Below are 23,348 nucleotides of genomic sequence, written 5' to 3' on the forward strand. Positions count from 1 at the left end.
TCCACAGTCACCAGATCTCAGTCCAATAGAGCACCTTTGGGAAGTGCTGGAACGGGAGATTCTCATCATGGATGTGCAGCCGACAAATCTGTAGCAACTGTGTGATGTCATCATGTCAATATGGACCAAAATCTCTGAGGAATGTTTCCAGCACCTTGTTGAATCTGTGACACCAAGAATTAAAAAGGGGGTCCAACCTGGTACTAGTAAGATGTATCTAATAAAGTGGCCGGTGAGTGTACGTACTTTTCACTTGTAAACCACCAGCCTGTTGCGTTATCTGTAGATCGTCCTCAGATTATTTACTTAACACGTTTGTGGCCCGAAACGTCACTCCTTGATGATGGAATAAATGGACCTAAAAAGGGAGCTGAAGTGTGCGTACTTTTCTTTGTTTGTTTAGTTTAATTCATTTAGTCCAGCACCTTCTTCATTTTTTGGATGTGCGCGACTGCTCTTTTTATATCCACCATGAAATCTGACACAGAGCGCACCAAATATTTTCTACTTTTAATTTGTGTCTGAAGTGGTGAGAGTTTGTTGAACTGTGAATGTTTTGCACAAGTTTAACCACTGGCATCAAAACAGGAAGTGCAAAATCTTTAAGTCTGCTGATCTGCTTCGTCATTCTAGGTCAACAACTAACCACTGAATGTACTGATTTGCTCATTATTGTTCACATTAAAGTCCTGACACCAATATTTCTGGGGTTGCTGCAGAGCTTAAATGATTAGACAATTCAGTGGTTGATCATATTGTGTATTTATTGAGTATGGATTTGCAGTCATGCAGTCATTTGCAGCTTTACATTTTGAAAATGTGCTTATTCTTAATGAGTTACAAATTGGGTGCGAAAAAAGATACATTTTCTGAAGCTGTAGGTGGGTTTAGGGTGGGACCAGAGGATATGGGGGTGGGGCCAGTGTGTTAGAGGGTGGGGCCAGGGGCTCTGGGGGTGAAACCAGGAGTTTGGGGGTGAAACTAGTGAGTTAGGGGGTGGTTCCATGGGGGTTGGGGGTGGAACCAGGTCTGCCATCTGTAACAGAATCAGATGAAGGAGAGNGGGGTTGGGGGGTGAAACCAATGGGTTTGGGGATGGGACCAAGGGGTGTTTTGCTGGAACCTGTGGGTTTGGGGGTGGAACCAGGAGGTTTAGGTGTGGAACCAGTGGGCTGGGGGGTGAAACCAATGGGTTTGGGAGTGGAACCAGGGGGTATTTTGCTGGAACTAGTGGATAAAGGGTGGGACCAGTGGGTATGTTGATGGTACCAGGAGGTTAGGGGGCGGAACTAGAGGGTTTGTAGGTGGCACAAGAGGGTTTCAGTGGGTTAGGGGGTGAAACCGCTGTTACATAAGTCCGTCTCACAGCACTGTATGGGACTAATACAAACAGAACTTAAAAAACAGCTCTTGGCGACGACACCTGCAATACAGGATGGGGAAAAAAGTCAGTTTCAACAATAATAAAAGCAATAAAAGCCACCAGGCATTTAGTACAGTAATATAGCCGTAAGCTTGATAGATAATTGATTTAAATACTTAACATTAGTTGTGGAAGAACAACTCACCGTCCACTTCTACAGTGGCACATCGGTCAAAGCTGGGATGACAAGTTAGTGCATTTGTGCAGGTTTCACCTGAACACTGGTGGCATCTCAATCCAATTGCTATAAAAGCAGAGGATAGTGTCATAAATGGTTTAAGATATTTCAGATGTAATGCTAATTGTTTTAAACACTTTCACAAAGAGAAATGAGAGAAAACACAGCAAGTTTCCCTGAAAACAACAGGAAACAGAAATTATTACGCAACAGTCTGGATGCATTGCAAATGGTGTTCTGAAATCGGAAAAAAAATCCATCATTTTTATTGTTACATTATAAGCCAAAGCACATAAATCATATGATGTTCTCACCTGCAGACAGAGTCATGAAAAGGATCAGAGCTCCAAAGAACTTCATCATGAACGAAGAGAAAATCAGACTTTTAATCATCCGTGTGAGAGGTGAACTGGAGGGAAGATGAAAACTCTTTTAAAGCTCCTCCTTTAAAGTCCGTCCCCTCAGTCCTCTTTTAAACCCACAGCTGCATTTCCTCACAAAGCCTTTTCCCTAAGTGATCACATTATCCCAGAGAAACAGCCATGTAGACTATGTAGTGCTCGGAGTAGAGAAGCACCTCACGTCATCTCTTTTTCGTCATCTTTTTTCCCCATTGTCCAGTCAGATATTTTGAGAGGTGGGCCTTCTGTGGTGGTCACAACAAGTTTACAGTTGATGAACAATGGAGGAGAAACTGGTGGTAGTGGTTGCTGGAGAGCTGTACGGCCCGACGATAGACAGCAGGTTGTCAAACTGCCGCTGAGTCATCCTAAATATGCCTGGAAACGTCCATGATGGAGGAGAAGCTCCTGGACCAACTGGTGGTACTCCCCATGATCCAGCCTCTCTTCTCACAGATCTCCTTTTCCCTGTGCCATCTGTAACAGAATCAGATGAAGGAGAGTAAGGTCGACCCTACCTGACACTTCAGGCCTCAGTTACACATTGAAATGGAATCTATCAACAGTACAGTTTTTGAGGGACCCCGACGCCCCTACTTTCTGCGATAAACTGACACGTTCCCTTGCTAGCTAATGTTAGCACATCTGTATTCATTTATCAGAATTATATCCACATACCACTGTCCTGGTGTCACTTGTCCTCCTCTTCTTGTTTTTTCTTTCGTCTCTGGTGACCAGAAAGGTTTGCTTGATTCATCATGCTGATGATTCCACATAACGGTGTATGTATGACACTAACAGGTGACTAGCTGACTGTCCCAACAGTATTCAGCTGACATACGGCAGCTAGGAGAGGCTCCACTTAGGTGGGGTTTTGCAGCAGTGGTGATTCACTGCATGCTGCCTTCATTGGAGGTTTACGGGGGTTTATATGCCAAAATATTCCAATATGAGTGGGCATCGGGGGCCTCTTTCCCCACATATTTCTGGTGGGCTCCAAGCATTAGCCTGGTTTACCTCTCCTGATGGTGCGCCCCTGTAAAAATGTCACTTAAGACAAAGTCCAATTTACAGTGTGTGTAACATACGTCTCATTTTTTTTCAGCTAGAGTTCATATTCAGTAGACCTGGGGCCGTGTTCACAAAGCTTGCTTCTTCTTAGAATTAAAGAAGTTATTTACAAAGCATCTTAGACCTGTTAGGGAGTATAGGGAAGGAGTTTCTTAATCAGAGGAGAAAATGGTGGAAACACAAAGAGGTTGGAGAAATATTCTTCAAAGTAAATTAAACACCACAGATCAGATTGTGCAGGGATAGTATGTGTGCTTGATCTCATGAGGGATACACACACATTTACCGCCTAACACAATTCATCTGTCACCGCTTCTCCTGTTGGGGGTCACAGGGGGGCTGCAGCCTATCACAGCTGACACTGGGTGAGAAGCAGGGTACATCCTGGACAGGCTGCCAGACTTGTAGGGCTGACGAGCTCACATTCACACCTATGGCCAATTTAGAGTCACCAATCAACCTGCACGTCTCTCCTCTGCTTAAGAAACCCTTAAACCTCCTAAAAGTCCTCCTCCCTGCTCTCAAGAGCTTTTCACCTTTGGAGCCCCCTTAATGTCTAAGATTCTTTTTGAATAACTTTCGTCTTTACCAGGACCTAGTCTTAACTTTAAGAGGGAATTCTGAGAAAATGTCACAACCCTAAGAATATTCTTAGAATGTCATTACTAGGAGCAGCTCTTTGTTCGAGGAAGTTTTGTAAATACGGCCCTGAAAATGTGACAGATAAAATGAATACATCATTTTCAGTTTGGTTAGACTAACACTGGAGCGTCTGCACCTCTTACGTACAGTACAGCTTATGAATGTTTCTGGTTGGCTGCTGCAAACATTTTCATACTCAAACATCGTATAAGCCTCTATCATTTTATACAGTATTTTCAATTTTCATCTAAATGCCAAACCACTTAACAGCGAATAGAGCATCACCGGAGTTATACTGCATTATGATAAAACAAAAAAGGGAACTTCCTAACTTTATGAGAGATAGGTAGAGGAAGTTTCCAGACTGGTATTTCACTGAGGCACGCTCAGATCTAATCAGCAGCTCAGCAGCAAGTCTTCCTAAAGTCATGTTAGCTGCTAAATGTGTTATGACAGATCTGAAGGTTTCAGATCAGTTTGCTCACAACTATTAGGCTTCCTTGAAACTAAATATTTTAATCTCTCCCTCTCTGAACAACTGTAACTCACGCATTAAAAACACAAGTAATAAAGCAACATCAGATCACTGCTGCGTTGTGTAGCTTTTATTTAACATTTAATCTGATGCCTCGTCAGTCAGTGGTGTCACCTTGTCATACTGGGTAACAGTAGGCTGTTGTAGTATTGAGAGATGCCCACTAGATGGCGATAAAGGGGCCAAGCTGTTCCCGGCATCACTGAGTTTCACACTTAACAGTGCAATGCCTGTAAAATATATGAGACTGTTCATGAAGGTTTTATCATTATCATTGTGCAGATACATTTCCAACTGATACTGTGAGTTGTGCCCAGTCTGCTGGGTGTTGGTTGTTTATAAAGTTTTGGAATTCAGAGGAAGAGTTCACACTTTGCATGATTTGGTTGGTTTATTAACTGAATTTTCTAATAAACTGAAATTTCCAAAAATGCAGAACAGTTGAAATCTTTCGAAATTAATGTAGACAGAATTTCTTTGTGCGGTCTGTTGTGCAGCTCATGAGCTTCATGACCTCAAGTTACAAAAAAAATGTTTGCTTCCTTTTTTAACACTTTATGTAATCAGTTCTGTGTCAGGCTAAACTTTCATACCATATGATTATAAAAAAAAATCCATCTTTTTCCATGTTGGTTTTGTCATGTTAGAGCAGAAGATCATTTTTCTTCATTTCATTAATTTTTACCATATGTTTATAAAGTCACTGTTACTTTATTTTTTCTGCCGCCGAACGTAACTTTCAACAAGAAGATGTTTGAAACTTTGATGTTGTGTAAATTGTTAGTAAATGGTTACTTTCCTCAATTCGATGGTCAGTTTCACTTGTCCCCCTTTTTTCCCCCTCAGGTTTCCTCCAAAAGAACTCTCAGGCAACAGCTCATTCAGACTGCTGCTGCTGCTGTAGTCCTAACAAAGACAAACAAAAGTGAACACATCCCACTATTTTTCATGTGTCTGCACTGGCCTCTAATTAGAGTTTAAATTCCTGCTGTTTTAGGATTAAAATACATCTCTGACTGTCTTTTACCAAACATGTCATGCTCTCTGCCTCCCTCAAGTACTTATCAATTTCCACCTTGAGCTCAAACGTCTTGATCGCTTGTGTATTCCTGTTTTTTAATCACCTTCATTTCTGTTCATTCTTAAAGGTCCAGTATGTATGAATGATTATGGCAGAAATTAAAGGAAATGGCCACTTTAGAATGAAAATACAGACAGTACTTACTGACCCTCATGCCGACTATCGGAGGATAACAGCTAGCCGGAATAACAGCTACACTTGAAGTGCATGGAATCCAGATTTTGAAAATGTAATAAAACTCCGCTAATGCATTTCAAAATCGTCAGAACAGCTCGTCCGTCGTAATCCAAGTGCCCTGAAGCCACGGCCTACAAAATTGACTTGAAAAAACGTAATTTACTCCACTTTAATAGCATCATTTCTCACCGTGGTTACATGGCAACTCGTGCGAGACTAGCTGAAGGCTAGTGGTGGTGCTAGTTCTCGAGTCTCGCATGAGTTCCCATGTAACCACGGTGAGAAATGATGCTATAAAAGTGGAGTAAATTACGTCTTTTCAAGTCAGTTTTGTATGCTGCGGCTTCAGGGCACTTGGATTACGATGGACGAGCCGTTCTGACGTTTTTGAAATGCATTACGATGGACGAGCCGTTCTGACGTTTTTGAAATGCATTAGCAGAGTTCTATTACATTTTCAAAATGTGGGCTCCATGCACTTCCCCGATACCCCGAACGAGTTTTGTGGATTAAAAAACTACACTGAACTTCTTGTCGGCATGAGGGTCAGGAAGTACTGTCTGTATTTTAATTCTAAAGTGGCCATTTCCTTTAAATATAGTTAAATAGGTATGTTTTATTTTGTGTGTGTGTGTGTGTGTGTGTGTGTGTGTGTGTGTATAGTCACCTGAAAATTAGAATCTTTGTGTTTTCATTACCTTAGAATGAGCCGTTCGTATCTACCAGGCCCCGTGGAAACCTGCTCAGCCTTGCAAATTTTTTCCAGTGGCTACTTGCAGTATTGCAGAAAAAAAAAAAAACCCCTGCCGGCCCAAAAAGCATTTCCCCATAGACCAGTATTATAAAAGAGATAAAAGTGTTGACAGGACACCTCAAACTGCAAACAAGGTAAATTATGACTCTATTATCATTTCTTATACATGGAGGGTTTATACTTGTATAACTTCCCTAGAGCCAAGAGGAGTGGTTTCAAAATGTGTGACACACAATGGAAATTCTACAAGTTGATTAGGAAAGCATGGGCGGGGCCAGCGGGAGAAAAAGTTTGGCGCCAAGCGAGCAAATATATAGGAATGAAAGGCGCCATCTTGGCATCTGGTATCTAGGTATTATAAGAAATCTATGATATCTGCACAGGGATCGGGTTGGAGAAAGACTGTATTTTTACTGGTTTTAATCACCTGGTCTGTTTGTTTTGGAGAGGAAGAGACCTCTGTAGATAATTTGGCTCCTGGTAAAAACCTCCTGAGCAATGAACACTTCAGGAATTCAAACCAGAAGTTTCAGCTGGTTGCAATGTGCAATCCTCACCACTAGATGCCACTAAATCCTCCTAAATCTTACACACTGAGCCTTTAAAACAACTCTTAGTATTTTATAGGGATTTTTTGCCTTTATGGCATCATGATAATAGAAACATGAGAATGTGGGTGGATTAAACTGGTTTTGATATGATTACAGCACCTTTCTGCCTGTTTGAGTCTCTTTAAAGCATTTTTTTTTCTCAGCTGGGAAAAAGTGCCAGTGGTGAAAGAGTTAACCTTGGAAATGACATCATTGCCTTTCTCTGCCCTTTCCCATCTCCCCCAGCCCTCCTACTCCACCCCTCCATCCCTCCCTCTCCATCCTCCCTCATCTCCTCATCCCCTCCCTCTGTGGCCTTCAGTCTCCTCCCTCTCCATCCCTCCTCCCCTCCTGTCCATGTGCCCGGCCCCTTCATTAACTCCAGTATGAAAGGAAAGCCTCTTGCTGGCAGCCACACTCCCAGAGCCTCACAGGAGCCTCACTCTCACAGAAACCCCACACACACAGAGTCGGGCCTGGACACGGAGATACACTTTGCTGCCAAATCATAATCAGTGCACCTCTGAGTGAGGCCTCCGTTTGCCAAATCTCTCTGTTTTATTACACCGACATGGAGCTCCACAGTCTACATAAAACCTTCCACCAGAGCCACCTGGGCGAGGAGAAGCACCAGATGCTGAACCTGAACCGACGCCTGGAGTCATACCTGAGCCGGGTCAAACACCTGGAGGAGGAGAATGCGTTGCTTGCAGAAGAGATCCAAGCTCTGAGACACAGCAGTCATGGAGCCTCGACACGGAGGAAGGGCCTAAAGGAAGAGCTGCGTCAGGCGAGACTGGAGGTGGACGCAGCCTGGAGGGACAGGGTCCTCACAGAGATGGAGGTGTGCAAGGTGGCCGAGGAGCTCCAGGCCCTGGACCTGCTGAGGCAGAGGGAGGCTCAGGCCCATATGCAGGCCAAGAAGAAGATAGAGCAGAGCAAGAAGGAGCTGGAGGAGGAGCAGAGGGCTCAGATGTGGCTGAGGGAGAAGGTCGGTCAGCTGGAGAATGAGATGAGGCACCTAACTCAAACCCATCAGGAGGACGTCGCCCACTTGGAGGCCACATTGAACCAATCCAGAGCCACAATGCCACCTACATGGGCTCAAAGGGGCAACCAGACACCAAACCTCCTACAGCTGGGACAGGAGTACTCCCAGGCGGCCAACAGGGCATGGCAGGAGGCAGCAGAGGCCCATCAGGGGCAGTTAGATCGGCTGGAGGAGTCACTTAACCAGGCCAGGAGCCGTTTAACCCAACTGAATCAGGAGAAGAGCGAGAGCCAGCTGAAGCTCCAAGCGCTGGAGAAGGAGATCGCCTCAGCTCATGACGTCAGGCGGCATCTGGAGAAGACTGCAGCCCAACAAGGAGACAGATACAGCCGGGAGATCCAGCAGCTCCAGGTGAGAGACCAACACCCACAGATCCATTTCACTGTGGCTGTTAACTTGCTGTTATAAAGTGTGGGCTCCAGACTTTAACTCTGTCTTTGGCAGCACAAGTAATTTCATAATTGAGATTCTTTTTTAAAGTTGACAGATGTTTATTACATATAAAATATCAAATATGAAAAACTCTCATCACAACTGAAAGGAGTTGTATTTGATAAATAGATTAAATGATGCTCACCTTTGATTCCTTTTCTGACAATAATCATCAGCTAGAGCCAAACAGATGCTAGAGTTTAAAGTAAATTCTAATAAAAAAAATCAAAATTTAACAATAAATTATCATAAAAATGTGACAGTTTAATAATTAATTATAATAAAAATGTTTAATTATAATTTAATAACATTTTTACAGTGTGACAATAAATTATAATAAAACGTTTAAAGTTTAACAATAAAATTACAGTTCAATAATAAATTATGATACTTTTTTTTTATTTTTACAATTCATTTGCAGTTTAACAATAAATTATAATAAAAAATGTAAAGTTTAACCATACATTTAGAGTTGAATTTTAAAATTCAATAATACATTCACAGTTTAACAATAGATTATAATGGAAATTTTACAGTACAACAATAAACTTTACTGTTAAAAATGTCATCAGTGTGCTAAAACAGTAAATTTCACTGGTGGTTTGATGATTATAAATTATCCCAAGAACCATTTTCTGCATTGCATTCTGTAAAAAACAAACAAAAAAAGTTTTCATACTGATGCATATCAGACAACATCAACACAGATATATCTGTAATAGGCCAGTATAGCTAATCGATTTATGGGCAGGCTCTGTCAGTCAGTTGATCAATAATATGAAGGAGACAGATTTTCAAAACAAAAGTCCTGCTGTTTGAATAAATGCTTTTTAGATGTTACTAGAGAAGCTGTGAGAAAGGAAAAGTTGTTGCAAATTGGGGAACTTCTGTTGTGTGAAAACAGTCCTCACAAGGTCGCCTGCTGTTACTCATGAAAAGTGTAATCTCTCACAGCGTTTGATATCTCTGTCGTAGCTTCACAAATAGACACAGTGTGAAATAAAGAAGTGACAAACCACAGGGGAATGTGACCAGCTGATAATCAGCTTCACATGTCTTCGGTCAGTGAGGCAAACTGGAGTTTAGTCACATCTATTATTACATGTAAAAGTTTTAAAAAGATGCTTAATCACCAGATCTTTTTCTTTTCACTGTCATGAACATGTGACATATATTTTTTATATCTCTTATCCTGACGAATATTCAGGGTCTTTAGTGATGTGCCAGATGTCCCACTGAAGGCTTTAAGGAGCATTTGTGAGTCCTCCCCTCGGGGCTTTCCTCCTGCAGTATGCTAATTTAATATTCTGATGGAGTGAAAACATTCGGGTCTGAAAGGGACTGGGGGGCTACATATTTATAGGCTGGGGCTGTTGGGATTAGTTCTGGGTCACAGTGAGGTCTGAGGGGTGAAACACCCAAATTAAACACTTAAAAGACAATGTTACCTTCTCCCAGTGTGGTCCTGGATGACTATAACACTGCTGCATGGACAACTCAAAGTGCAACTGTTTTAACAGCATTACTGTCATTTTTGATCATTGCAGTAAAAATATATGTGTGTAATGTTTCCTCAACAACCCACAAACAGTAGCAGAAAGACTGTTTCCCCAATATACTCACTGTGAGAATGCTCTCAGTGGCTTTTTTTAACCGCTTCCTTTTCCTGTTTCATGTCCTGTTTTGGCAGGAGCACTTAGAGGGCCTGGAGGCGGAGAAAGAGGAGCTGGGCCAGCAGATCGACCACATCACCCTGGAGAACCGAGGCCTGCTGCAGCAGAAGACATCTCTGGGTCTGGAGGTGGCGACATACAGGTACACTGTCAGCTGCTGTTATAGGTCAAGGAAATGTGATTCCCAGAGCAGCGATTCTTATAGCGCCATCTAGTGGGCGACAGAGGTACTGCCAGTCAGTTAGATTAAATTAAAAATGATTTCTTTGGATATTTCGAAATGCGTTGGAGAATTCACACAAATAAAAAGCTTCAAATTAAAATGCAGTGACCAGCTATCAGCACGCCAATCAGGACACATCATCTCCAGACAAACATGGCTAGCTAATGTTCCCCCCAATGCAGTGACACAAAATGAGAGCATAGATGGAAACTGAAACCACTACTGCTCCCCCAGGGGAGGGTGTTTTCCAAGGGCAAAGAGCAATGTCCCGCAGCCAATCGGTCTCCATCTTTACCCCCTTGTACATTTATAATCACACATATGGATCTAGAGCTGATCAGTCATTGATCAATACTAAGAAAAGATCAATCTTAAGTCTGTTTATGGAGTATGGAGCTGGAGATGGGACATTTTTAGCTTAGCTTAGCATTGTACAAACCGTTAGCCTGGCTCTGTCCAAAGTTAAAAAATAAAGAGGAAAAAGTCCTTTTAACAATCCAGTGTGGTTTATTAAAGCATTATGATATGTAATCAACTGCTGTGTTAAAGTGGTTACTCATAGGATATTTCGTTAGAAAGCTAAGATTCTTGCAATTCGATTGATGCAGAGTATTTCAGGACACAACCACCACAGCAGGTTTAATAAACGCTTCTGTCAGACCACTAACAAACAAACAAACAGTTATAACTCACCTATGAAACCTTGTCATGATCCACAGATCGATAATATTCTCACAAAAATGGTCCTGATACACAAGGTCCAGACGATCCAAATTCAGTGAGATATTTAGTCCAAACACATTATTACATCCGCAGATATCCACAGACTGCAGATGCATCATTTCAAATGTTCTCATCTCTGCACATAATGTCCACAATATCTCCAGTTTACATGTAAACACAACAGATATCTCAGCATTAAAATGGCTGCTGAACTCTGACCTTTTCATTGACACCTCAATTGAGCCAATAGGAGCTTCCATGTCCGCTCCACAGCCTACAATAGCCAATAATTTCGGTCTATTGAGCCAGCCAATAGCAAGCAGTTGCTCTGATGACTGACGCTTCTTATCTCCAATGAAACTCTCAACCTGGAGATATGAATTTCGGGCAGTTATAGACCGTTATAAATGTAAATAAATACAGGGTTCTTTTGTTTTAAGGAATAATCCACTCTCTTATTAATACAAATGTTCTAAAATAATTTACTATAAGGCTCTGAATAGACAAATCTGTCTTTGTTGATTTGTTTTTCACTCATAATCACACATTCAGTACATCATTTCACCCTCTTTTAATGGAGATCGCCTGGACAAAACCTTAGAAAAACATGTGCAAAATGTTTATTTTCTGTGATATTGCTATCTACTTTGAATTCGGACAGTGTGAGGCCTCATGGTATGGTCTCATTGTGTTTTACAGTTAATACCGACCAGTTCTACAGTTATCTGTTTAAGAAAATATTGAGGCGGAGATAAAAAATAAAAACAAAACGCTTCAACTTTAGTGTGTTCAAACTTCTATATCTCAATGATGGACACAGTTACAGTGATTCTGACTGCTGGGGAAAAAACTTCAGAGTGCTTCCTTTCAGATGAGACCATGCACGTGCATGTACTGCAGATGGTTCAAGAGCAGCTTTCAGTCTACTTTGAATAAGCCTTGGATAGGCGTTTTGGTGTTTTTGATAGGATGTTTTACAGGAATGGGAAAGTCTCAGCCTCTGTAACAAACACACTGAAATATTCCCACATGCAGCATTTTAAAACCAACACTGAAGAAATAAAGCACCGTGCTTCAGTAACACAAGACAAAACATTATTGGTGCCAGAGTATTCATAACATATCACACATACTACATCATGATATTATTTGTCACACCATTAGTGATTGTTAGGAGTTGTATTTTCTACTGTATCAGAACAAGCTTGTGACATCTTCACCTCACATTGATTTATTTTACTATTACGTCTCTGTATTGCAGTGTACCGTATCGGGGGAAAGTCAGATCTCATAGGTGTCCATCCTTTCACAGTTACAAACATATTTCTCTTTATGTTTTCTTCGTCTCAGGGGAACAGACGCACATAGTTCATGTTTGATTTATTCAGATATTGACTGCTCCAACATATCAGCTTTGAATCCCGCTCCTCTTCTCTCCATCAAAGATACTCTGATCTGTGGGTGAAAAGTAGCCGTTATGATATGCCTGTTGTTTTGATCATTGTCGTATAAAATGAATCAGCAGATGGAGCACTGATGGAGATAAACTTTCTGCTCTGACTTTTAATGATAAGTTGGCTTTCATGAGGTGTCACAGTCACATCCCTGTAAAAGAGGAGAAAGGTGGTGCTCCACACTGCGATGCAAAAACATTCAAACTTCACTGGGGCGGATGATCTGAGGAGCTCACCTGTTTGATGTCAGACAGGTGTGGGATCAATGTTGCATTCAATGCAACATATTTTTGATGTTTGTTAAAAGCTGCCTCACTCACAACTCTCCTCACAATGTCACAGGAGTTGACTAAATCACGAGTTCTCCTAGATCAAATTTTTGTCTTTATAAGTAGTATAAAGAGAATTATTATCTTATTATGGTCACATGAACATCCTTAATGCTTAGCTCCTCTTTATTACTCATATTTGGATTTTTGGAGAGAACACATCCAACTTGTTCAAGAAACAGTCATCTCTACCATTGTATCTGAGAGTCAGTTAATCATTAGTAATCCAGCAAACGGGAGGATTTGCACCTTTTCTTTGTCTTATATGATAATAAACTGAACATCTTTGGATTCTGGACTGTGGGTCAAACAAAATAAGCAATCTGAAGACAGGACGTTGGGCTTCAGAAAATTGCGATAGACTTTTGTCACTGTGACCTTGTCTCTGTCTCATCATCATGGATGCAATGTCTCAGGAAGGCGTTGAGGGAATTTCCTTAAATGTAGCACAAACATTCATTTGGACTCACCGATAAACAGATTAGATTTTGGTGATCAAAGGTCAAGGTCACGTTTAATTGGACTACTGTCCTTGTCCAACCTGGTCTCACTCCGAAGTCACTGAAATCCCGCACTTGAACAGTGACTTGCAGCATCAGATGCAGATGAAAAAAGCCATCCTTTAACGTTGGCATGATATGCAGCTGGTCCCTGTTATAGTTTAACGGCACTCAGCAGCGTCAACGGGGAAAGCAGCAGGACAAGAATGAAAGTTAAGGCGGCAAAAGTCCGAACAGGGCGGCTGGGAGGGATGGTGGATGGGTCCAACACCGATATTCGCCTGGGAGAGCAGTGTTCCCGTCCTGTAAGATTATAAAGCCAAACCCTGTTCGTTTCTCCTAAACCCAACCACGTGAGTTAGTTGAAGGAAAAAAACGTCAATTTGCATTGTTATACCGACGTAGTGTTTTTATTTTGAAAGAGACTGGATGTAAACTGTAAATTTCCTGTGGAAAACTGAATGGTACTTTGAAAGAACACAAAACATGTAACAGACATAACTTGACACGGCGTCCCAGAAAGTCAACAACCAAACGCATTAAGGGTACCTTTCACGTTGTATCTGGACGGTGAAAGTCCCAAACCAACCAAACGCTGATAGGTGACAAGGTCTGAGTAAGAATGTGTTGCCTTGTCTCAGTATACAAGCACGGGAGGGGAATCAATTTATTCATATAAGTATGTCCGACTCCTCTACGATAGGTGGAGATATGCCCCCTTTCAGCTTGTTAGTACTGATTCTATTTCCAGTTGACCTATTATGTCACAGACCAAACAATCAACAAACAAGTTAGCTACGGTTAGCTAGCGGCAAACTGGTACCATGGTGGACAACTTTACAGCTCCATCCAAAATTGCACGGCTCTGGATTTAGATTTCGCCATGTTGTTACCGGCTTCTTCTTCTGTTACACATTACCTATTCAACTCCCTCGTCAAAGCCCGGGTGGGACACTGTGGAACACTCGCAGGGCACCTCGGCCAGTTTGGATCCAACTGACTGTATAGATGCAGGAGTAACTTGACTCCCAATCGCATTATCTGAGTGTGTTAGTTCAAGTCCATGTCCAAGTTCTGGTCCATGTTTGTAGGTTCTTTTGTAGCAACATTCATATTTGAAGAACTGAGTTTGGACAGAAATGGACATAAACTGTGGCTGCAGCTTGACTGGTTTCTTGAGGCATACAGCTGGTAGGTTCTATTCTAATTCTAGTTTGACACCTTCCTGACATTTTAAAATCTAAACAATTAAACAGTCAATTGAGAAAATAATCAGCATATTAGTTGATAATGAAACTTATCTTTCCTTGGTTGCAGCCTTATTGTAACTAGAGTCCAAATTATCAGGTTACAAAATGTAATTAAGACAGTTTCATCAAAACAAAATCAAATCTGATGCAATTAGTTTAACTCGTCCTAACGCTGCTGCGCAGTAAAAAAGTAGACGAACAAACTTCCATCAGTGAGAGACACAGACAATAAAGAGCCGTCCACAGCGGGTGCAGCCCTCTGGACTAAAGGTCAGTTCATTGAAACAGCAGCCTCTGATGTCTTGGACAGCGCAACTTATCCATTATGGAGCTCTATAGTGGTGTCTCCTTTCTCCTTCTCCCCCTCCTCAAGACTCTGACCCTCACCCTTTTCAGAAGCCTCCGATTTATCAGCTATGGGAGTCTAGAATAACAGCAGAGGGGAGCTGGAGGGGGGGAGGACAAACTAGAGGACACATTACAATGTCATTCACTGTACATCAGACTGTTACCTATATGTTTTATATCTCAGAATTACATATGATAAGGAATGCAGACACAGACATGCAGCTAATTATATGATGTGTTGGAATGGAGACTGGTGTGCTCCACATGTGTGAATGGAGACAGAGGTATTAGTGCTGCATGGGCTGCTCATAATATCTGCTATTAGTGTGTGTGTGTTGGTGTGCATGAGCATCCTGTGTGTGTGTGTGTGTGTGTGTGTGTGTGTGTGTGTGTGTGTGTGTGTGTGTGTGTGTGTGTGTGGGATTGATGGCAGAGGTTTGTGCGCTGCAGATGGCTCCTCAATGGCCGGCCCCTTTCCTTCATTACCATAACAACAGACCTCAGTCTGTTCCTGCTGCTCAACAGCAACAAAAGTCACTCCTCTCTTCTTCCCACCCATCGCTCTGTGTGCAGCAACGTGTCTGCATTTATGGCTCAGCGTCACAATATTCACATGATGTGTATTCAGAGAGTAACCTGCTCCTGCCTTTGTCTGTCTCTACAGAGCTTTGCTGGACGGTGAAGGCCACAGGGGAGACATCTTTATGTTAAATCAGCCAAGAAACGTTTCCATCACAGGTAATTAGAGTAAAAAATATTAATACAGCAGCACTATGTCAGTAGCCCTTGTTACAGGGCCTCTTCAAGGTGGGAATTCTATGTCATTATGTTGCCTTGCCGTACTGTATGAAAGGTACAATCACAGAATGGGGGACAGAGTTGTTTCACCTTTACGGCAGCATCAGAGGTAGAAACAACGCCGTAACAATGGCTATGTAAAAAGGGACAGCTGGCAGAACAAGACCACTGACGGTATGGGTGTGACGTTTTGATGACGTTATGTGTGCAACTCACCATGGGAGATTTACAAAGGAGCTGGTGACAGTTAGCAGCTAACTCAGAAGTATCCGCAAATTGGTAAAACAACACGGTTTGGGAGCACCTTCAGCCTGATCTACATTTGTGTTGAATTGACGTCGTACCTATGCCGTAGGCTCTGCGTAGACGCATAGCCTGATGTGCACCACCCCAGAAATGTAACCACGCATCGCAGCCACGCAGATCTTCTGTCTATTTTTGTAAGCTGAAACCATTTCCCTCAGTAGAAATGAAGCTTTTAATTTTCTTTAATAGATAAGAAACAATAAACTGTGACGACAATAAAGCCTCCAAACAATGGCATTTTAATTCCTGTGTGTGATTTATCCTGGCTTCATACAAGTAGAGAAAAACTCCACTAGCCACAAAGCTCATTTTTACAATGTAAAATGCTATAGGCTTGTGCTAATAATGTTAGCATGTTGTATTTGTAGAGAAGACATGTTTAATATAAGACAGTTGTTTTGTCAGTGAACCTTGTGAGTTGTTATGGAGCTGAATTTTGTAACGTTACCTTTGTTAAATTTTGTTGTTTCTGGCTTCATAGGAGTAGCGGAAAAGTCTCTGAGCTGCTAGGCTAACTTATACAATGTAAAATGCTGTAGGGTTGTGCTAATAATGTTAGCATGTTGTGTTTGTGGGGAAAATGTGTCCAGATAAAGAAGTGTTTTGTCTGTGAATGCTGCGAATTATAATGGGGCCGATTTGTGCACTTGTGTTTAAAACTGACCCCATAAAGCCATGTTTAATGTGTGTTTGAGATGTCTTTTGAATCAATCAAGCTTTAAGTCAATTAGGAGGTGTAACTGCAGAGCGGCACAGACACAACACCGCATAAGTAGCCTATAAACGCTGACCACGGCATAGCCCACGTTTGTAGGCTACCGCATAGGCTTTGCATAGAGCCGACGCACAGGTATAAATTGTCCTTTATTCTCCAAGTGAAGGACAAAATCAGCAGCTATATAAAAGGGATGGTAAATGATTGTCATTGCTATGTTATGTTATTGTTATAACTTCGAAAGCACTGCCGACACGCATGTTATTTGTCACACTAGAGACTGATGCTTTTGTGTTGTGTTTGCCGCTTTTGCTTCTGTGATGTCAGCATGCTGTGTAAAATCACAAGCTGGAGCGCCATGATGCTGGTGTTGTTTAGTGCTGTGTAAAAATACAAAGGAGGTGTAAAGAAGGGACTTTGTAGCAGCTCTATGGTGCGATTTTTGTGTAAAAAGGGCTTGTGACTTCACTGCTGCAGTATGTTGCTGAAATCCTCTCTATCTCCTCTCTCCTTTGTGAGGGTATAATTTCACTCAGTCTAACTAAAAGCCCCTCAGAGTGGGGACACGTTTGATACAGTTGGTAATCGCATTAGTCTAACTGGGTGGGTGGGCGGAGGGGCTTGGCTAGGGAAGCTGAGGTAGGCACTTTGGGTCCTGTAATGCAAGCCACCTAAGACAGTCCCCAAAGGTTATTGAGCCATATGGCTTTGCTTTCCGGTTACTCAGACAACGGTGAAAGGAAATGACGATCAATATCTCCCCATTAGTGTCCAGCCTCCACTGAGAACATATGTTTTAATAATGCTTTGGGAGGCAGGTTCTCCACAGTATCTCTGTCATGTTAAGAGTACAGGGGATGATTTGAAACAATAACCGCCGCTGTGTGGGGATATCACATATCTAACATACAGTATATACGGCAGAATTATTATATAGAAATTGGTTTAAACTCAAGACATCAATACAAGTCATTATTATTACAGTAGCTCAGTTCATTGTGTATTCATGAGCTCTGCTCTTGTTCTCCACAGATGCAGTTTTCAGTCCTCGGGGGGTTAAAAAGAATTACCAGACCCAGCTGTTTGCTGGCCACAAGACCACTTCCCTCTCATCTCATCGTGGTGTGACAGCGATTACTACAACACCAAGCTGGAGCAGAAAACCTGCCACCTTCACTGAAACTCCAAAGATTTCCAAGAAACCTGCATATGATGACACAAAGTCCACAACATTGGAAACCCCTTATCCCAAAATACTGCAGGATGGAGCTGTTGAGAATTTCAGACCACAGGAGGTTCAGGAGAAAGTCACCTATGCTGAGCCTCTATCACCTCCCAACGAGCAGGAGGCTGAAGCAACATCAGGGGACAAAGAAGGTGAAGAGGACAGGAGCAATGCTGGTGCAGAACCTCCTGAGGATAAACCAGTTGTTGAGTCAGTTGTCAGTTATCAGGTCGAGTCTGGTCTCAACACTGAGCCACCCCTCTGTGATGAAGTGGATCAGCATCAGTTTACCACGCCCAACCTCACACCATACCATGTTAGAATGACAGAGGAGCAGTGTGGTGATGAATCCGATAAGGATGTGTCCTCTGAAATACCTGCAGAAAAAGATGATATGCAAGAGCTGCCAGCTCCAACTGAAGCATGGATAGAGAAAGAAGTCGAGCATGTGCAAGAGGAAACCTCAGATTCTGGAACAGACGCGGTTCTTGAACCAAACTTTGATTCCAGGACAAGCAGTCCGGTGACTGAATGTGAGGCTGAAGAAAGCTTGTTAAACAGAGTGACAGACTTCAGCCAAGATGAAAACATCATTAAGGAGGATGCAGCTGAGATACAGCAAGAAATAAGCCGTTCTGTTGTGGGAACAAGCGTGATGGATGTTGAGGATAAGTTGTATCCAGATGGAGAGGAAATGGACACATGGGACAGTGTCATAGAAAGGAAGGTTGATGTGAAGACAGATGGAGGGATAAAAGAGGATGAAGAAAAACGACAACACGCTGAACCAGAGGAAGACATATCACCAAGAGGACAAGAGCATGACAAGAGAGAAACTAAGCAGGATTTTGCCACAGATGTACAGCAAGACAACAACATGGCATCTTCAACTATGGACACTCCAGCAGATGATGGACAGCATGATGCGTTCGACCAAGATCATGCGCTGCTTCCTGACAACCAAGAAGAGGATGACGAGGATTCTCAAAATGTCTCCATGTCATGGCGGACCGAGTTGGAGAGCGACAGCTACGCTCAGGATAACACTCTTGCCGACACTCGTCCTCTGATTCGATACAAGAGTGATGAGACTGACGCCAACACTCAGGCGTCACACATGGACGAGAGCGAGTCTAGTGAAGGTGAACAGGAAAAGAAGATCGGAGAGATGGAAATGTGGAGTGAAAGCAAGTCAAAGAGATCTGGAACTATGGAAGATCTGTGTGAGGAAGTGGAAGGGGAAGCGTTGGATGAGGAATATAATCTAGGGTATACTAACATTGAGGACAGGGATGTTGATGATGCTACGACTGTTCGTGAACAGGCTACGCTGTTGAAGGATACAGAAAAGTCAGAAGAAATGATCAGAGAAGTCAGAGAGGGACATTTGGATGAAGAAACTCAAGAACTTTCCAAACTCACGGTACCTACAAATGTGGCCTACGATGAGGAGTTGGAGATAGACCGACTTGTGGAACAGGAATTAGAAAATCTTGCTACAGACTACTACAGCGCTTTCTTTGCACAGCAGCAGCTCAGCAAGAGTGAGGAACATCTACAGCACAAGTTTCTCAAGGAAATGACAGAGCAAGAAGAGACTGGAACGTCTTCCTGTGCAGAGCCTGAAGTGAGAGTAAACCACCAACTTGCATCTTCCACGACAATTATAGATCAACCTCATGAGAACCTACATTTCAGTGATCCGTCCATGGTATTGCCTCAGTCAGACACTGTGGCTGATGAGGAGGTCCAGCATGAGGTTCAAGAAGCTACAGATGCTCCAGAGAAAAGAGAAGAAGAGGATGACCACAACGTGTCCATGGTGACACATCCTGATGTAATAGAAGATCACTCTGACTTTACTGACTTCATCAGTAAGCTTGATATGGAAGAAATCAACAACTCAGAGGAAGCAAACTCTGTGTTGCCGGTAACAGCAGATCAGGGAAACCTGCAGGATGTGGCTGCCCCCACTGAGGTGAAAGAGGCTGTACCTGTAGAAGCTTCCAATGAATCTCAAGAACGCCTGATTGAGGATGTTGTAGAGAGTCAAGAGGTTCCAGAAACAGCTGAATGGGAAGTCCTGGAGAACCCAAGTGATGACTTTGAAATCGGGGATCAGGGTAAAGATCATGAAAAATGTGATAGTGTTCCTCAAGCAGCTGAAAGTTGTCTCCACGATGAGGGTGCTATGACACATAAAGAGGAGCCCCATGAGATTTCCCCCGACAGTCTACCTGATGAAACAGATATCTTTGTGGTGAAAGACTCAACAGACCTACTGAACACAAACAGCAAAGACAACAGCCTCCATGGTTTCATTAGCTCTGGATTAAAGAGTGATTTCTGGGTGTCCTCCTTGGAGACCGGTGCCACCTATCAACCAGATGATGTCTGCAATGAAGCCGCTGAGCAAACCAATCAGAATCTCGGGTTTGCTGACAATTTGGTTTGGGGGGATTCAGAAAATGTGGATCACTGGAACTCCAGGGTGGATATTGAGTCATCTAAAACCCTGACTGCCAAGAAAGAGCAGCAGCAGACGCATTCGGAGGTGAAGCAGGTGTTGTGTAGAAATGAAAAGGAGCTGGTCCATTCTGATGAGTCAGAAGCTGAGGGTGAATCCTGGTCGTCAGGGGAAGAACCAATATGAGAAGTAGTGAAAACTTTTATTAAAACGAGTTTTAGATCTAATCAGTGTTAGTCAGAGGAAAATTACTTTTAACGCATTCACTATGAAAACCAAAGTCGTGCCTTGGTGCGCACCCCAGTGACGCTAACCATCAATGTGCCAAGTCTGTCTAGAATAATACAAAGCACTCACCTCATTTCCTTCAGGTGAGACACCCCAGGTGAACAGGGTAAAATTTTTAGATGTCATCATGAAACTTCCCCAGATGATTACCTACAGCAGTGGCGTTCAGCCCCGAATGTGTTTTATTAGAATCGTGGGATCTAAATATATAGGTTATACATATATTTCAAAAATAAGAATAGGCCTAAAAATAAAACAGAAAGGCTCCGATGTAATAATCTGCAATTCCATTCATGCGTTAAAGCCTCTGAAAATAATGTCATAAATAAAAAATGCATGTTTGTGCCTCTGTGTCTTTACGCAGCAGATTTAGTGCAGTTTATTGGCAGTTTAATCTATAATAACACATCCTTATTTTTTAGTTGATTATATTTTGTATCTCTAATCTGAGTCTTCAAACTAACTAAAGCAGACAAATAAATGTAGTGGAGTAAAAAGTACAATGTTTCCATCTGAGATGTGGTGGAGTGGAAGTATAAAGTAGAATAAAATAAAAATACCAGCCCATTCTCATTCCAAAGTCGTCAAACTTTTGCAGCAGTATGATTCACCACCAAGGGACGTCAGTTTGTAACACAGCCAGACAGAACCTTTTTATGGTCTTATGATATGCTGCTGGTTGGCTGGACGGCACCTGTCACGGCAGTATGATACACCCATTGATGGCCTCAGTTTGAAATGCTGCTGGTAACAAACATAATATAAGGACCTGGAAAGTCCCTATAGGATGGATGGGTCCTACAAGCCTGGACTTTCACCCGGGAACCCCATGTTCGCTCCCGTATGAATGTAGAGCCAAACCACGAAGTTCTTTTTTCTAAACCTAACCACGTGGATTTGTTGATGTTCCGACATTGGTTGCAGCATCCCAGAACATCAACAGCAGACGCAGGAGGATACCTAGCATGTGAAAGTCCACTAGGACGTGAAAGTCCACTAACAAAGCATTGATATGTGACGACATGGGATGAGATCGTGTTGGAAATACTCAACTACCTCAAAATTCTCTCAATTTTAATGATAGCAGTTGCAAAATATTGGGTTTGTACACAGTATTAATTAGTAACAACTGCTGATGTTTTTAACATCATAATTCTTAATTAATTTTGGAGGAAAAACTTAAAGGGTTAATAAGATGCCAAATGCATAAAAAAAAGCATCAAAATAGAGCTTGCTCGTCAAGAAAATTTCATGGGGGAGGATCCTTCCAGACCCCCCTACAACGGACCAGACTAAGCCCCCGGTGCTCTCAAATTAATAATTAAAAACATCATTTCCTGAACAAAAATCCAAACATTGGATAATCCTGGTTCTAAATTTGTGTTTCATTTTGTTGTCATTTTAGAGTCAAAAGTTTTGACAGAGGGAATTTTGGATAGATCTTTTTTTATCACTCCATAAACCAGAAAATACTGTTAACAGTCATTAAAAAAAGAAAAAGAAAATTGCTATGTTGTCAGGAATAAACAATTTCTATAAATCAGTCTGTGAATGATATATGAACAAACATCTTTAAACCTTCAGAATACAGACGTAAAACTGGGCAGTTTGGTGGATTGAAATACTTCTGATGAGGAGATTGTTTAGTCAAAAACAAAAAACAAACCTAATTTTGAGGAAACAGCCTTTAAAAGATACGATTTGTAAAGTCCAAACATTCTCAGACTAAAGATAAGACGCTAGGGTAAAATTTTTTACCAAGATATCACTATGAAACTTCTGCAGTTGATTACTTACATTAACACAATTATTTTTTGTATCATAAATTTTCTGCAATTTTATTGAATTAAATCTGCTTTTTGCATAAATGAAGTCTGAACTAAAATAAACCTTAATGTGTATTTTCGATTTTTTTCCTTCCATTAGTCTGAAAGATGACATGTTATGGAAGCAAAGTAGCCCAATATCTCAAAATTGACCAGTGCATAAAGTCTCTTCTCACCTGGGGTGTCTCGCCACCGACATATTTGACTAACAATTTTATCTTCCATCCTAATTGCTGAAGCTCTTTCGGTTTTTCAGTGTGCATGTTAAGGAGAAGGTTTCTGCATGAGGGAACAGCATGAAGACAGAACAAAGAATGTCATTTGAAAGTCAAAGCGTTTATTGATTGCTGCCTAATCTGATTTTACTGACTGATGGGAATCGATGAGAGCAGGAGGGTTGGATTTCTGTTTCACAGAGCATCAAACAAACCACTCGTGTTTCTGCTGGTGAGTTCTCTCATTTCCCCGGACAACAGATGACTCACCTCTGCATGTTTAACAGGCGTAGAATAATTGGTTGGTTGTAAAAGGTTTATGTAAAAGATGACATAGACCAGTTTGGATAGTAAACTGTTACATGTTTGTATTCGGTTGGTCTGTATTAATCAGACATTTCATTTCCATCTATTTTGCTGCGGTACATTTACAGTTCAAAATAAACAGTAGATTGATCATATGCTCCGAGTCTCTTGTTGCTTTCACAGTCCACCTTACGCACTGACATGACCAGAGTAAGTTTAATCAAGCAAATATGTTTAACTCTTATTTCACTGTTTTATTCAGGCCATTACAGACTGTATTTGTTTACAGTGAAGCTGAATTAAACTCATTCAGACAGCGGCCCAGTCGGCAGAACAAAATGTTGGCATTATACGTTTCTGCAAAAAC

General features: G+C 41.8%; 2 protein-coding genes across 6 annotated transcripts in view; one reads left to right on the forward strand and one right to left on the reverse strand.

Annotated features, from left to right (window-relative positions):
* mef2d (myocyte enhancer factor 2d) overlaps positions 1–23,348 on the reverse strand; it is a 218,889-nt gene that overhangs the window by 60,755 nt on the left and 134,786 nt on the right. The window lies entirely within an intron of this gene.
* nes (nestin) lies at positions 7,245–23,132 on the forward strand. The gene is made up of 4 exons (XM_050046164.1): positions 7,245–8,254; positions 10,026–10,150; positions 15,500–15,573; positions 17,687–23,132. Exons 1-4 carry the CDS (start codon positions 7,424–7,426, stop codon positions 20,530–20,532), a joined length of 3,876 nt encoding a protein of 1,291 aa, XP_049902121.1. The 5' UTR covers positions 7,245–7,423; the 3' UTR covers positions 20,533–23,132.

The sequence above is a fragment of the Epinephelus moara genome, chromosome 6 (assembly GCF_006386435.1).
Source record: "Epinephelus moara isolate mb chromosome 6, YSFRI_EMoa_1.0, whole genome shotgun sequence".
NCBI classification, from domain to species: Eukaryota; Metazoa; Chordata; class Actinopteri; order Perciformes; family Serranidae; genus Epinephelus; species Epinephelus moara.